Genomic DNA, 15851 nt, shown 5'->3' on the forward strand with positions numbered 1-15851 from the left:
GCCAAGTAAATCAGTTGTCAATAGAATTATTTTTTTTATAACTTTGTGGCAAATAATTAACAGTCAAAGGATGACCTGATCTGCGTTTTAAGTTAATTTTCAAGTTAAGATGAAAAAACAACAGGGTGCAACATGGTAACAAGGAAAGGTAGCAAAGCGCCCCCCCCTGTTGAACAGCAGCCAAAAGTTGCAAGAACGAGGGTTAATCAAAAGCAATGTTGGCGCGGCCCACAAAGCCAAATGTTTTTAGTTTCCAGCCTGGACGGTGGGACGGGTACAAAGCTTTACCGGCTGCTGGCTGTGTTCCGTCGTTAGCAGGAGCGGCCTTATTCCCGAACACGGCATCGAAATCTACGGTCATGCCGGGGGCGTTCTGTTGCAGGGGCTGGCTCTCCAGTCCTGAGGGATGTAGTTCCGTTCTTGGATAAGTGCTGCTTCCTTTTGGAAGAACTTCACCACGGTCAAAAATGAATCAAAACAATTCAAAAGAAATAAAAGACACAAAGATCATATGTGGCTGCCAGTGTTGATCAACGTGACCGTCTTTGTGTTTTGAATTGTCGTCATTTACTAACGAATTATACCCGGCTGGCTTTTTTTGAAAGACGGCTAATCCTCGGCATGAGGAAATTCATTGATACACTTTGGTTTGGGTCGCTGCATCCCTGCCATGAAATAAAATCTTGAGGGGGGGCGGGGCGGCTCTCCCGGGACAAGAGCAGAGTGACAAATTTAACCAGATAATAGAACGAGTTCCGTGTAGCAACTAACCTTTCAGGAAGCAAGCTTAATAGCCTCTTTGGGCGTGTCGCTACTAAATGGTTGCTTTGTGGAAAGGTCAAAACATTTCAGAGTCTACGCTGACAGGAATGCTGCTCATCGTTGCTGCATGTCTATTTTTGTTCTTTTTTTTTGGGTTAATGGTGTGACTATATTTCAGACATCCCACAAAACAAAAACAAAAAAATCTCTAAAGTGACATAAAATGGACATGCGTGTTTTTCAGAGGAAGGCGACGTTACGTGAATGTGGCAGAACCACACAGCACTTCATGAATTATTTTACAAGGCAATGGTGGTAAAATCAAGAAATGAAGTGGGGGGGGGGGGGGTGAACAATGACGGTGGGTGGGCGGTGATGGCAACGAAGAAGATATGGGATGATGGAGGCACTCGCATACTTGCTTATCTGCCTGTCTGAAGCCGTTCCTCTGAACATATCTTCAATCTATGTGCACGTGATTGCGCGTGTGACGTACCTCCCCAGGCACTGTTGGCGGAGGAGATGGAAGGAGTGCACTGCACGGCGGGGATGAAGGCTGGCTGCAGATCAAACAAGTCGCTGTTCAGGTGGGGCACACTGAGGGGCCACGAAAAAAAAAAAGAAAGCGTTGAGAAAATAAGATGCCGTTATGGAGGCTGCGGCTGAGGGGAAAAAAAAACGGACAAAAGCATCATCAAAGTAGAGGCAACTATCTCAAGTCACAATCAGGCAAAGTGAAACATGAACGGACTGTCACTCCTGGCACAAAGGAGCCTGCTAAAAATATCAAGTGGTGCCAAGATGGTTGGTGAACTGTCATTCATGCACTGTGACACTTGACACTTATGAACATTGAATGAAGGTTCGTGTGCCCATCAGCGACACTGCTTTGGGCTCGCGTCGTCCGCAAAATGAACACTACCAGCGCACTGCTGTAGGAGGAACTTTGCAGATTGAACGACACGACAATGAACGGAAAAACTGCACATTCCTCGACAATTTGTTTGACTACCATTTATGTTGAATGGCATTTCAATAGGTTTGCGTCATTTGTTTTAAATTTGATCTTTGATCAATTGAATTGTTTTTTTTATTTCAAATAGAACCGAAAAAAAAAAATCAATAATTATCTGCATTGACTGCTATGAATGACATTTTTCCAGCCATATCGCCAAGCCCTCCGAAGCACATCATGTTTAAATAGTTGTTTATTTCATCCTTATATTGACATTCGTATGTTAAAAGTACAGAAATTCAGTCATTTTTTTTCTGGGCCCTTATTTTGAAAGATTTTTTTTAAACCTGATCATTACCCACATCATTTTTCAGCCAAATCATGTGTTCAAAATGTGACATCGCGAATATGCGATGTCACTTCCCCGCAGACTGCTTCACTTCAAGCTGCAAACACCGCCATCCCCTTTGTGAAATGTTCCATCATGTCGTTGTTTGCTATGTGGCTTTATCTCGGAACTGGCTGTCCTCCTGTATTTGACATTTTTGTTAATTATTATTCTTCCGCCTACATGCATGAGGGAAAGCCGCCATTGGAAAATTCCTCTTCAAAACGTCACTCTCTATTGCAGCCGTGAGGCAGTTAACGGCACTCTCAATTTATAAAGAGAATGTTCTCTCATACCTGTTGGCTGAGAGCGTGGAGCCGAACAACTCTGGCGTTGGCGTGATGTGGTTGTTGTTGTGGGTGCTGCCTATGGATTGGTTGCTGGGGGAGGCAGAGGGCGGAGTTTGCATGCTGATCTCCTTCAGACGCTGATCCTGGCAAAAAGCGGACACGCGCATACAATTTTTCCCCTCCATTTCATTTTTGGGATTCGAAGCATGAACAGTGATGCTTTAAATACATTCTGCAACTTTTAAGGTGGCCCAAGGACACGTCAATAGTGTTAAAAAAAACGGGAAAAAAAAAACAGCGGACCGGAATCAATGCAAATTAATAAGCAGTACATGTCCTCTGCTGCAGCTTTAAGATTAGCCAACATGACAGGACTTTAAAAATACAAGAATATAGCTTGATTGCGGCCGGGAATCCACCGTGCAACCTCAGACGAAAGGCCACTTTTACACCAGGACCTTTCAAACATTTTCATTGGCTGATTTTATTGTCTGACAGCTTGTATTTCTGATATTCGGATGTGTTAATACTGTGCCGCGATGATCAAATTTCTTCGCTGGGATTGATTCCGGATCCGAGGTGTCTTGTGTGTGTGCGTGAGTTTATAAAGGCGGCAGACCTCTTCATTTACATTCCAACAGTGCAACAAGGAAGTCGCTGCCGGTCACCTTAAGAGCCTGCAGTCGGGCCTGCTCCTCCTCCAGGGCCAGCTGCTTCTCCTTTTCATCCATGCGGGCGAAGGACATGTCGGTGGAGGCGAGACATGAGACGGCACTGGACAGGGTGGACGCTCTACAAGACGAGAGACCAACGCACGGAGGAAATTGAGCGGCGCTGATTAGGAGCCGCTGTCATCTGCCAAATATTCACCTGGCGTCTGCATTTAGCTCCTTGGTCTTCTTGCCCTCCAGGGAGGCCAGGTGTTGCTCCAGAGCCTCCAGGAGGCTGCTGGGGGCCTTGAGACAAAAAGGATAGGGATAATAGGTGTGTGTGGGGGGGGGGGGGTAAATTATGTAAACTGACTTGAATCAAGTCAACTTTCTGTATAATGTCACCTCCCACACATGAGAGAGGAACACGTGTTTCTCAGCTGGAAGAATTTGGTCTCACAGGAAGGTAAGAGAGTGCATTAGGCAGGAAAAGGTAGCCATGGCAACATGCAGCAAACATGTGAGCGGAGTAACACTATAAAGCTCTCAAACAAAAAGAAGCAAGGAAACGGGTCGATAGAGACGTCATGCGTTTTCTTTTTGCATATTTTCAGCATCCTCAGCCTTCCACAACAAGCGCCCTGTGCGGCACTCATTTCCGCCTCGGTTCAAATCTCGAGCGGGTCGGTTGCCGAAAGATAAATCAGTTGGGACGACGCGATGGTTCAGATGCGCTCAACTCGAGGCGCGAACGCGAGCCAACGAGGCGGCTTCCAGTCGCCGCAGAAATCCACGTTTCAGCTGCCCTTTTGCTTCTTGCAGCAGCACGGAGGAGAGCAATTTCCTCTCGGGTGAAAATATGACAACGTCACCAGCCACAGGAATGCGCGCGCACGCACACGCACATCTGGAAGCATTTTGTCTCGTGAGCTCTTTGCGGTGGGCGAGACAGTAGTTTGCTTGGAGAAGAGGATCTTGTAAGCCGAGTCAATATTAGCTGACATACAATCAGTAAGGTGCCCGATGCTATTAATCATTCATGATACAAGATTTAGGGACAAGGAGGAGGGTGGGGGTGGGGGTTGGGGGGAGAGATCATCCCGTTTGCCACTCATATCTTTCCGTCTCCCGCATCATGATTACACGGGAAATCTGAGGTCAGGCGCGATTAAAAGCAACTCTCCCGAGACGCCGCGTGCGACAGCGACGGGAAGGGAGCGAATTCAAATGAAACCCGGCGGAGGGAGTCATGCAGATGAAGACGGAGGCTCATTTTCTATTCATGGAGTTTCATGGCCTTTTCGCTTGCCGTGGCAGTCTGCCCGCGAGAGGGCAGAAAGCAATCTGCGCGAGTTGGCCGGGCGCAGATTGTAAAGCAAGGCAACAAGCGAGCCGACGTGCCTGCGTGTGCATGCGGCGCCTGCGAGATCACACGCTTGCGAGAGAAAATAAAAAAAAGGCGCTCTTGCATGCAGGGGTGTCGAAACGGGCGGAGAGGAAGAAGTAACGCAGTATGCAACCCACCACCTACAATGTATGATCCTTTTGTTTTCTGCGACACAGGAGGAAGAAGAAAGGATCATTTGTGACAAACCATGATGAGGTTTGTTACGGCTGCATTTTTTTCGGGGGGGATTTCTGTTACTTTTGCCCTCTATAAGGTATTAAAAATCAACCCAAAAGATGAAGCCAGGCGGTAACATTTCAGTTCAGTGAGGAGGATACTGTACACACTATACAGGGTTGGCCCGAGTCAACGTAGCAACATTTTTTTGTCGCCTCTCTCTGCCGGTGATGATATATACACTTATCCGCCCCCCAAAAAGTCGATCATTCTGCACTTATTTGGAAATATTTTTTCATATGACGGTAATTGGGAATTGCTGTATTGCTCCATTGGCCGAATATCTTTTCCATTTTGAGATTCAACAAAATGAGATTCACTAATGAGATTCAAGATGATCCCCCCCCACCCCCCACCCCGCCCCCGTAGTGCTGAGCATCTGCCTCCATGGCCTAATGGGCGAGCCGGCCTCGATACTGTAAGATGAACTTGAATAACGCTTTACGGCTCTTTATTATTGCAGTTAATCGCAATCTGCAGTTGCTGATAGTGCAGCGTTCCAGCCGAGTTAAGCTTACTACGGTATCTCTAATGAGCCCGCAATGCCGAAAAAAAAAAAAAATTAAAAAGAGGTTGGAGCTAGCCTTCCTCCCAACAACAAGACCAGAAAGATTATTGAAAATCCAAAATAATAATACAAATAATAAGTGAGTGGAGAGTGAACGGGAAAGCTTGTTGGCGAGTGTGTAAATAAACGGGTACAATCAGGGGATAAATGAGGCGAGTCCATGAATGGGAACGTGAGTGTTGGGACAGAAAGGGAGAAAGAGCCGAGGCGTAGACAAGCAAGAAGAGAAGAAGGAGGTGAGATGTACACTGACCTGCGAGAGATCGGGGATGTCACCCTGATCTATTCCAACTTCCTGTCGTAGAAAAAAACAAAAATAAAGATAGGGAGGAAGGTGGGTGGGGGGAAAAAATGGAGGAAAACAGAGCAGGGTCCATGTGAGAAAACAAATCGTTCCTTCATGCGCTAAACAAACTAACAAACAAAAAAAAAAGACAGCAAATCGGAAATTGGTGACGCCACACGGAGCGATTGATCGGTGTGAAATGGCCAACGTGAGGTGGAGGATGGCATGACGGCTGTGATGAATCGTGTTGTGACGACAACACATTGATAAAAAAAGAAAAAAAAAAAAGATAAATTAAAAAAAAGGACACCGACAGCAAACCCAGCTGCAGGAGGACTAACAGCTCCGACAGATACGTAGACTCTTGGGACACAGATAAAGACGACGAGGTCAAGTACGATTAAACAAGTCACCATCAGGGCTTCTACGTCTGCCTCACATCACTTGGGTGCAGCCTCCAAAGCAGCTGTTACATCTAGAAAAGTAAAAACTGAGGTCGGATTGAGGTCAAGCAAGAACAATTTGGTTTATTTTGGGGGGGCGGAGCAAATACAGTTATTTGCCATCCTTTTGGAATTATATTTACCTTGCTTTTCCAGATTTGAGCACTTTTTTTTTTTTTAAACGTTTTTGCCCCATAAAGCTACTACATCAGCTTCCTTGTGAAATGAAGATCCAATATCCTTTTCAATTATTCGTTTTTGTTATTCCTGGCCAAACGTTTCAGGTACTTTTGAGTTTGATTTTCAAGCCGTGCACACTTCCTGAAGCAATAAGCAATTTGATGGATGGGGTTTATTTGGGAAACATCAATCCAGATTTTGCCTCAAGACATTTGCGACTCAGAAGAAATCATCCGCTGACGCATATTTAAATGTGTAGCCAGAATTCCTTTACATCATTTTTAATCAGCCGGAGGGGGAAAAAAATGTCTATTCGAATAGCTCTGAGAGCTAATTAGAACACAACAATGGGATTCGTTCGAGCGGGGGTTGACGTGACGGCCGTTGACTCGCACTGTTTCGTATCTGTTCGGCGCAAAGGAGAGGCGAAAAGACAAGAGGGACGATTCGCGGGCACTGGACGATTCGCGGGCCGCAAGGACGTCCGTCTTGGTCAGGATAAGGGAAAGAAGGGAGCACTGTGGATTGGTTGCATGCGAGTGTGTCTGTGCATACCTCGGCCACTTTGAGGAACTCTGACAGCTTTGTCATCCTGTAAAGAAACTTCTTGTAGATGTCCAGCGCGTCTTTACACTGGTTCTTCTTCATGTCAAAGTATTTCTCTGCAGCGGGCAGGGGAGGAAGAGGGCGATGCAGGTGAGGAAAAAAAAAATAATGCACAAGGATGATAAGCTGTGAATGCGTTTGGAAACCTACGCCTCTGCAATGGCAACCAAACTACATACGCGTCCACGGTCTTGTAGGTTAGATCATAATAAAAATTTATTCAAGGTGAGCGCGTTACCCAAGAGGTTGATGACCCCTTCGTTGTAAGCAGCAAACAGCCTGATTGAGTCTTTGAAGAGCAGCATGAAGGCAGAGTTGATCACACCATTAGTGAGTTCGTTCGGGCTGGCCTGCGGAGGAGGAGGAAGAAGGTGGAAGCAAACGAGTTGAGCGCCCATTTCCAGAGAGACAAGAATTAATATCGTTCAACTATCAGCTCACGCACGCACGCACGCACGCACGCACGCACGCACGCACGCACACACAGTACCTGGAAATCCAGCAGCGCATCGAGCTGGTTCTGAATTATGGGCAGCGTCTTGATCAGCTTTTCCGTGTTCATGGTTCGCATCACACCGTCGGTCCTGCACGGTGACAAATGTTTGAGTGCAAATTAGGAAAACACGCACAACACAAAGAACCAATACATAACGAACGTCGGCACAGCCACGTATGCTTTGCAACTGAAAACTGATTTGCGATTCAGAAACAAAGGATCTCCGCATTGTTCAAGAGGCTTTGGTTCTTACGTCTCATCAAGGACGCGCTCACACTGACATTATTCACAAAAAGTCATTGTAAAGTGAAAATAAATGTTTTTGAAATTGGGGGGAAAAAACGGAGACGAGAGTTGAAAACAACATTGCCAGAGTTGGATTATTAAAATAAAAAAAAAAATAAATAAATAAATTAGGCTGTAATTGTGAAAAGTTGCATGTCCCGTTTGTGGGCGTGTCAGTTGAATGTGTTGAAGCCACGCCCTGCTCATGTTAGCAGTCAATCAAATACCAATTTTACGATGAAGAAAAATTAATGCTACTTAATCTAGCATCTTTCTTACGCCGACACATCTTTGGAACTGCTTTATGTGTCTGGTTGCTGGGCTGTATCCCACCAGGCTTTGTCACGCCATAACAACGAGGCACTCTAAAGCTACCACGCCTAGCCCAAAGCCCCAGTTCACAGGCTGTCTGTCAAGTATGACGAAAAAAACTCTGCATGATGCGCATGCACTCATGAATAACAACGAGGCACTGTTAAGCAGCCATGGCAGATACTCGTTATGCTAGTTGGCCAATTGTACGTCACAATTGCGCCGGATTCGCACTGATGTGAACAAAGGCACTTTAGGTGCTTGAACGAGCGGTACAGAAAATAGAATTCGCTTCTACTCTCAAGGCTGTGTGAAAGGATGATGAGGATGGGCTGGGGTAATTTCGCATTGCCTACCCCCGCTTCATTTTGGTGAAATCCACAGCCACAAGTCTGTAGGACATGGCCTTTTCGTTCAGGTAACGGCTGTATCTCCGAATGAAGGTCGACATGTCGTAACCTGCGAAAGGAAGGAAAAAAATGTGTGGCTTGAACACATTTGCTTTATTTGTGAGGAAACAAGCAGGGATAAGATGCAAACTTTTTTTTTTTGCATTATTACCTTGCAGGGCTCCCTTGTCCAGGAAGTTGGTGAGGTTGAACAACGTGTTACTGGAGGCCAGGTACTGGATGAAACGCTGAGAGATGAAAATAAAACAGACATTAGCTGCGGGAAAAGAAACGATGGGGGGGAATGGAAGTCGCTTCACATCTAGAAAGGTAAAGAGCCTCAGTGCGTAGATGCCAATTGGACAAATATTATAATCAAGTCTTTACCACTTGAAGGCTTTCAATTGTTCCTGCATGTACGTTGTATTTGGAACATGGCAGACTTTGGGCTAACGACAGCGCACACACCTGAAGAGTACATACGTCACAGTGTTCACTAACTCTTGAGACAAAAATAGACATGGGGGGGGGGGGGGGGATTAATCGAAGACGCTACTCGTCCTGCAGCATGTTTTGAGAAGACCGCCCCCCCCTCCCCTCACCCATATAACACTTGGTTTCAACTTCCAAATAATCCAAGTGAACTTTTCAACTCCTCCCCCACCGACGGCTCTGTCATCACGTCTCTGTTTGCATCCACGAATGCGTGTACATTGTCTTGGTAATCGTCAGTGGGCTGGGGAGCTCCGCGTTGAGAATCTCCGTCAAGCCCACTTGAAAATATTCGAGAGACTTGCCACTTTGCCAGTTCCTGATTTGGCAGCGAACCACGGCCGGATGGAGCGTAGACAAACATTTGTTTACAGACATATGTGTTGTCGTGAAGTCGTTTCCGGAGGCATTGGAACGGTTTCAAGACGCGTTCATTTGAGTATCTTTTCCTTTTTTTGGGGGTGTGGGGGGGGATGCCTGCACACTCAGTCTTTAAGGAGGAAACCACAGCACCCGTGAGAGGATATAAATTGTTTTCCAAAAGGATGATCATGAATCCTAAAGAGACAATTCCAATTTAAATTCCGGCTTGAGCATATGGCGGCACTTTCAACTGCAAAATGTTAATGTAATGTTCAGGCGTTAACAACAGGCCACCGAATCCATTTTTAATGCAATTTTTCCGGGTGTGCATTTGCAACCGGTGCCGAGTGGCTTTAAAATATTAACACCGAGACACTTCTAAATGTGTTCCTTTGCTTCATCACATCACCCGATGAGAGTCTACCTCACACGGTGTGTGCACTGATATACAGCTGCATACGGAGACCGAAACACTCAAGCGCAACGTCGGAGCCCCGCCGGGGCACAATATGATTCACCGCACACTTCTGAGATGTTTCAAGTAGGATCCAGAAAAGAAAAAAAAAAGGTGTGAGGCAACAGAGGAGTGAGAGATGCATACAGCTTCAGGTTAGTATATTGTGGAGGATAACCTGATGGATTACTTATGCAATCGATGCAGGCTAGCCTCAAAAGAAGAGCGCGCATCTTTCCCTGTGTCCAAGTCTTTACAAATATGACAGGACTTCTCCCTCAACCAGACAAAAGACAAAAGAATGCACCCAACCAAATTCTGCAAGAAAGGCTTGTTGTAATAGATGACCAAATGCATTCCGGGGGAGGGAAACGCCATCATTTCATGGAACATTAAACAGTCCAAGAGTCCTGCCACACGCACTGCCATGGGAGAACGCATCGGGAATTTCATTAAGTCACCACAGCCTCACAATAAACGTGATTTAAAATTGCAACAGTTTGGCTCCGACCGCCCGAGCTGGTTGCCAGTGGCCAATATCGCCTCTTAGGAGGAATTCAAGCATGTACTGTATGTGATGACTTGACATCCTCCGTGCAAGCCTGTTTTTTTTGTTGTTTTTTTTTTGCCTTGACAATGCTATCTTTGGATGGATAAACAAGTCAGTCTGGAACAAAAGTGACTGATATGAACTTTGTGCTAATCAAGCGCGTTTGGCCCGAGGTGATTGTGCCGTCAGTGAAGACATTGCAAGTGATGACCTCGCTTTGTGTGACCTCAAAACCTCCAGAGCTCAGATTTACTGGATAAACTGTCCTTTGCATTTCCTTTCAGGAATAATATTTTCTCTGGCATGTGGCGAGTTTAAATTTGTAGTATTTTTGTTCTTTGTGATTGGAAACCCGGCACTCGACAATAAAGCACTCTATAAAAACAAAGTATTGGCATAATTAAACAGAATGTATTGAATTATGGTTTTAACCACATTTTTGCTTCAATTCATTGGACACTGTTCTGGTCCTTCTAGCTTGTGCGTCTTGGCCACTTGAGGCCAGCAGAGTACAAACAGACGCACACATGAAATAAAAGTTCAATATGCTTCTGGAAATTTAGTTGTTTTTTATTGAGGATAAAGAATATATGCCTCCGAGTATCATTACACTGTCTCGGCCATGATTGTGTTTATTTTTATCGTTCTGCTCTCGACAATGTCACAGAGGCAAATGGTTTTGATCTAGGACAAGGTGGGCTCGTGCACGAGCGCACCGCCAGCGTCTCATGTCAGCCGTACCCCTTCGCACGCATTCCGCAATCTCGTCCGTACCCCTCATCAGTCCCCATCGACTCTCGCTCGTCCTCTCCTGCGCTCGACAGACGCTTTTGTTCACAATGCACCTTAGCACATTCAACACGTTTCATTCAGAGCCTCGGCTGGAGCAATCCGGTCGTGAGGGATACTGAATTGAAGCATCACGATTGTAATATCACGTTCAACCGTGTGCCGGGATGCTCGTTGCAACACAAACACGTAAAGAAAAAAAAAAAAGAGAGAAAACGGCGAGTGCTATTGAAAAGTCAATAGCCAATGGAGAATTTTTCAGTCTAAAAACGTCAGAGCTGCAGAGGGCTTCATTTGAGAGACAAAAACATTGACTCGTTGTTACAAAAGCCAAAACGAGGGCCAAGGCGAGTATCTCAAATACAAGAAAATTCACAAAAGGAAAAGAAAGGAAGATATAAAGAATGTACGACCGAAAGAAAAGAAAAACACTCATTCATGCATTACCCAAGCCGCTTATCCCCTCGAGGCTCGCGGAGGGGTGTATTTCTATTTTACCGGCGAGCCCCTTGCTTTGAGGGACAGAAAGAAAGAACTGAACATGGGCTGGAACTGAGGGAGTGGAAATGAGCTCTTGCAGTCATTGTTTGGAACTTCCTGCTGGACTGTTTTTGATCCGTCTTACTCTATCGCATACAGACACAAGCTGATACGGCCCGACAAGGAGCCTCCAACTAAGTCCTTCCCAATTAAAATCACCTTCAAATTTGGTCTTTTTAGGCTACGTTCACACTGCAGGCTCTGATGCCCAATTCAGATTTTTGTTGTTGTTGTCAAATCCGACCTTCATTTATATCTGACCATATTTGTTCACACCGAGTGACGTGCACCCCCCCCCCCCCACCCCAAAAGAAATAAGAAAAATAAACGTCACATGGCGCAGTGTTTAAGGAATTAAATATGGTGCCACGTGTAGGTGCTCAAAGGGGTGAGGCGGGAGGAGATAGAAATATTTGGGGGGTATGAGGCAAACGCTACTCGATCTCCTCGTTTAATGGAGACGTCCACTGAAGATGACGTTAAGTCATTGCTGCACCTAATAAATGAACCGCCCGCGCGGCTGAATAACGACTATCACCACAAGCGGTCACTTTATACGCGATGCTTCAAATGGGATTAAATTAACATCAAATGTAAAGACAACAACTGTTCCTTTGAAGATTCACGGATGATGTCAGTAGTTTCCCGAGCACTCTTTTCAGCCCACGCGGAGCACATATTGAGCTTTTGATGACCGATAGATCCATGTGTACGGATGAGCATTTATACGGCAGGCACAACACATTCATATCCGATTTATATCCTCATACGAAAGGGTCCCAAGTCGGATTTTGGGATGGGGTGGAAATCAGGATTGTAATGTTCCCAGTGCATGAAAAAAATTTGATCTGTGTCGCATATGGGGAATTTCTTTTTTTTATTAAGCTGCAGTGTGATTTTAGCCACAGGTGCAGTGAATCCTTGACATAATGTAATTTGTTTTATGACAATTCTGACATTTTTCACACAGGGTTGCATACACTTTTGTTGCCAGCGCTTTAGACATGAACGGCTGTGTGTGGCGTTATTTTGAAGAAGCCGTAAAGTTACACGATACTACAATGTAGTGAAATCGTTGTTGCCTGAAAAGATCCAGTGAAATAGGATGTGTTTTCAAGTCTGCCCGCAACAACAGAATCTTTTCAATTAAAATGACCGGGTTGCGTAGCGTACTCTTGACTTTACAGATTGCCAAGCCAGACTTGTACGGTCTATTGACCCCAATTCTGCGGTTTCTAATTTTACGGGCAGATTTCTTTCAGCCGTGACGAAAATGGATAGTCTGGCCATGAGGGAGAGGGACACCTGGCCCCTGGGCTGGCGTCAGCACAACCGTCCTGACAGGCCCGATGACTGCAGGCCGATCAGTCCGCTCTCAACTACGATAATGCGCAGTGTACTGCAAGTTGCTTGTGCTCCTTGCAATGATTGCATATAACTTTGTCTATTGGCACAGTTAACAATCTGATAAAACATTTTGAAACGAACAAAAATTGTACCTAAATAAATGTTGGTTAGCAAACTATTATCAAAGACTAAATGCCCAGATATTGTACCTTCTGTAAAGAACAGGTCAGTTGTATTTAACTTGATGTATTGTAATAAAGAGACACTTAAGCCTTTAACAAACCAAGATGTACACTTTGAACATTTAATTCAGTGACTTTCAAAATCCTTGCGTGACGAGAGATAAACTGAAGTCTATCAAAATAAAATCTGAACCTTCACTTTGAGCGGGAACAAAATAAACATCATCTTAATTGGGTCAGTGAATCAATTTGACCAATTGTAATGCGATTGGCTCCGAGCAACCCTGACAGTCAAAATAAGTTACATTTGAAGGCAACAAGTTAGATAACGCAGCCCATTTCAGGAACACAACAAGAACTCCCTGCAGCTCCGCAGCGACCTACTTAGCACCATTTCGAGTGAACAAAAATGTTACACCAACTTGCACAGCTTGTGCAAACATTTAACACGGTCGTGTGATGAACTAGAGTCTCTGGATGGTATTTACAGTCTTGACTTCAGAAGCCGCCTAATTATGGAGCGTAGTATTTGATTAGACCGCCATTTTGGAAGGCGGGGGGGAGGGTGTCACCCGTTTAAACACAACTTTATTGATAAAGAGCTCAAAAAGACAAAAGGTTGCTTGGCATTAAAAAAACAGAACAAAATATCACATTTCTTCCTCTTTTCGGAGATCGTTGACGCAATAACCGACAAAAGGGAGCACCGCCCAAGATAGGGAAACACCAACTCCCCAAAAGTGCATTGGGCTTGGGTGTGTGTGAGAAAAAAAATAAAAACGGATGCACAACAGTTTGTGTTAAAATTTTTCACAAATTCTGCATCCTTTACCAGCACGAGATATAACACAAGCTTTTACTTTCATTCCTGTCTGAAACCACCACAACTTTGTCTTTTAATTACATACTCTCATTTTATTTCCTGAAAACATGAGCGCGACATACCAAAGCTGTTTGGTTTTTTGTTGTTTTTTTTACCTCAAGGTTTTAGATTCAGATCCTATTTAATCAGTATTTACTAAATATGTCAAATTGACAATGATTGACCCTGTTGAGCAATGCGGCATTTGTGTGCATCTGTCACCGTTCAATTGACTAACTGCTGATGCTAATGTCATTAGCATTAATAGATGACAAGAACGTGCCACTATGCTGTGTAGGGAGTTGAGTTAGAAGGTAACATTTTGTGTGTGAGTGTGTGTGTGTGTGTGGTGTCCCACCTCATTGCCATACATCATGAGGTGGTGCGTGGTGATAAGGGCTTTAAAGACCACCACCCAGCTGGAGTTGGTCGTGCGCTCGAACAGCGTGTCCGCTAACTGGGGAATGTTCACGTTCATCTCATTGGTGCAGTGGATCAAATCTGGACACGATGACAAAACAAACATAACACAACAGAAAAGAGGTCATGAGAAAGGTTTGATCGGGAACACCGGCATACTGCTTTGCACACACAAAAAAATAGAGATGTACTGAGGACATGCAAAACATTCGATATCCGCCGAAAGTCTCACATGGTCATCAATCATGAAATATGACAAGAACAGAATTTTTTTTTTTTTTTTTTTAAACCTCCCTTCCGAGTCCTTGTGCCTCTTTGAAGAACATCATGAGCAGCCAGTTCCTACACCTGGTAACAACGGAAACGGCTTCTCATTAGACTACCGGAGGACGACGGCAGGGGGAAATGTCCCGCCGGATACTTCATCATGTTCATGGTCCACATGCTTTTGCGCGTGCAGCCTAATTCGACGCAACCCACCGTCTCCGTAGCCTTTGCCCACTTAACACATAATCGCACCGACTGCATAGTACAAGATGGCACCTCTCCCACCTGCCATGGAGGGCTATTCAGCTCATACAAATGATGCATATCGCAGCTCGTTGAAAGGATTGAATGAGAATCCAAACAATACAAAGTGCTTTACGTGTCACGTTGTTAGTGACGGTCCATAAAAAATGGCTTGCGGAGGCATGTTGGGTGAAGACTGACACACTGAATAGAAATTAGCATTATTCAGTGCACGAGTAATTAAAAAAAAAAATAAATAAATAAATATATATTTTTGTTGAAAGTACCACAGAACCAAAATGACAATGATCTGTTTATGTCCATCTCAGGGGGCGGCCATTTTGCCACTTGCTGTCGACGGAAAACGACCTCACAGTTGCTCAGGTAACGACCAATCATGCATGAGCAACTTTGAGGTCACTTTCCGTCGACAGCAAGTTGTAAAATGCTCCCCTCCTCACCGAGATGGACAAAAATGTTGCTTAATGTTGCCGTGTTTAGACTAGTGAGGGTGAATACATATTGCTGGAAAGACAAATTTGGGGTTGACTTGTGCTTTAAATGCAGCGACAGCTCTCTCCAACTCTGAGAGACAAGAAATGGCGACAAACGCGAACACCCCTGAGGACCTTACTTATGCACATACAGTGTCATCTGGAATTATTTAGCCTGCCCGCGAGGCGTGTTTCGAAAGCTATCGGCGGGGAGCGTCGCTCACCGACATCCTGAATCACAGTATCCGCAAATTAAAGAGCGACAGGTAAGGGGTTGCGTGTGACGCATTTCAAAGACTTCCCTTCAAACGGGTGTGAATTATTTCGCGGTGAACGATCGCGCTCCCGACCGGTTGCATTTGACGAGGCAATTAGGAAATACCGTTTGAAGCGGAGTCGAGTACACAGCCCACAGCTGTTGCACTGAGTCATTAGCAATAAAGGAAGACACTTGCCAGACAATCATGTCGTAAAACGCAGTCAAATAAGAGTTGCTAGTCCATATGATTTATAAGCTTGTATATGCATACACTGTATTTCCATGTAAAACCTGACATAGGAATGAAATATATTTGGGCACATACACACACATATAAGCAACTCAACTTTATTTA

At 44.9% G+C, this 15851-nt stretch overlaps 1 protein-coding gene across 17 annotated transcripts in view; it reads right to left on the reverse strand.

Annotated features, from left to right (window-relative positions):
- LOC147209247 (phosphatidylinositol-binding clathrin assembly protein) overlaps window positions 1-15851 on the reverse strand; it is a 34838-nt gene that overhangs the window by 8632 nt on the left and 10355 nt on the right. For 7 of the 17 annotated variants that reach the window (XM_086104989.1, XM_086104983.1, XM_086104987.1 and 4 more), the window contains exons 2-14: window positions 14172-14314; window positions 8407-8482; window positions 8202-8304; window positions 7243-7336; window positions 6991-7102; window positions 6702-6808; window positions 5491-5532; window positions 4577-4597; window positions 3266-3351; window positions 3064-3187; window positions 2402-2538; window positions 1259-1359; window positions 289-450 (exon numbers count right to left, since the gene is read on the reverse strand). In XM_086104989.1, the coding sequence (XP_085961115.1) occupies window positions 289-450; window positions 1259-1359; window positions 2402-2538; window positions 3064-3187; window positions 3266-3351; window positions 4577-4597; window positions 5491-5532; window positions 6702-6808; window positions 6991-7102; window positions 7243-7336; window positions 8202-8304; window positions 8407-8482; window positions 14172-14314 (1308 nt within the window). The remainder of the gene's footprint in view (window positions 1-288; window positions 451-1258; window positions 1360-2401; window positions 2539-3063; window positions 3188-3265; window positions 3352-4576; window positions 4598-5490; window positions 5533-6701; window positions 6809-6990; window positions 7103-7242; window positions 7337-8201; window positions 8305-8406; window positions 8483-14171; window positions 14315-15851) is intronic. The other 10 variants (XM_086104996.1, XM_086104995.1, XM_086104982.1 and 7 more) reach the window with 9 other exon arrangements.

Source organism: Hippocampus guttulatus, chromosome 2 (genome assembly GCF_054856545.1).
Source record: "Hippocampus guttulatus isolate MCC_2025c chromosome 2, RoL_Hgut_1.0, whole genome shotgun sequence".
Classification (NCBI taxonomy): Eukaryota; Metazoa; Chordata; class Actinopteri; order Syngnathiformes; family Syngnathidae; genus Hippocampus; species Hippocampus guttulatus.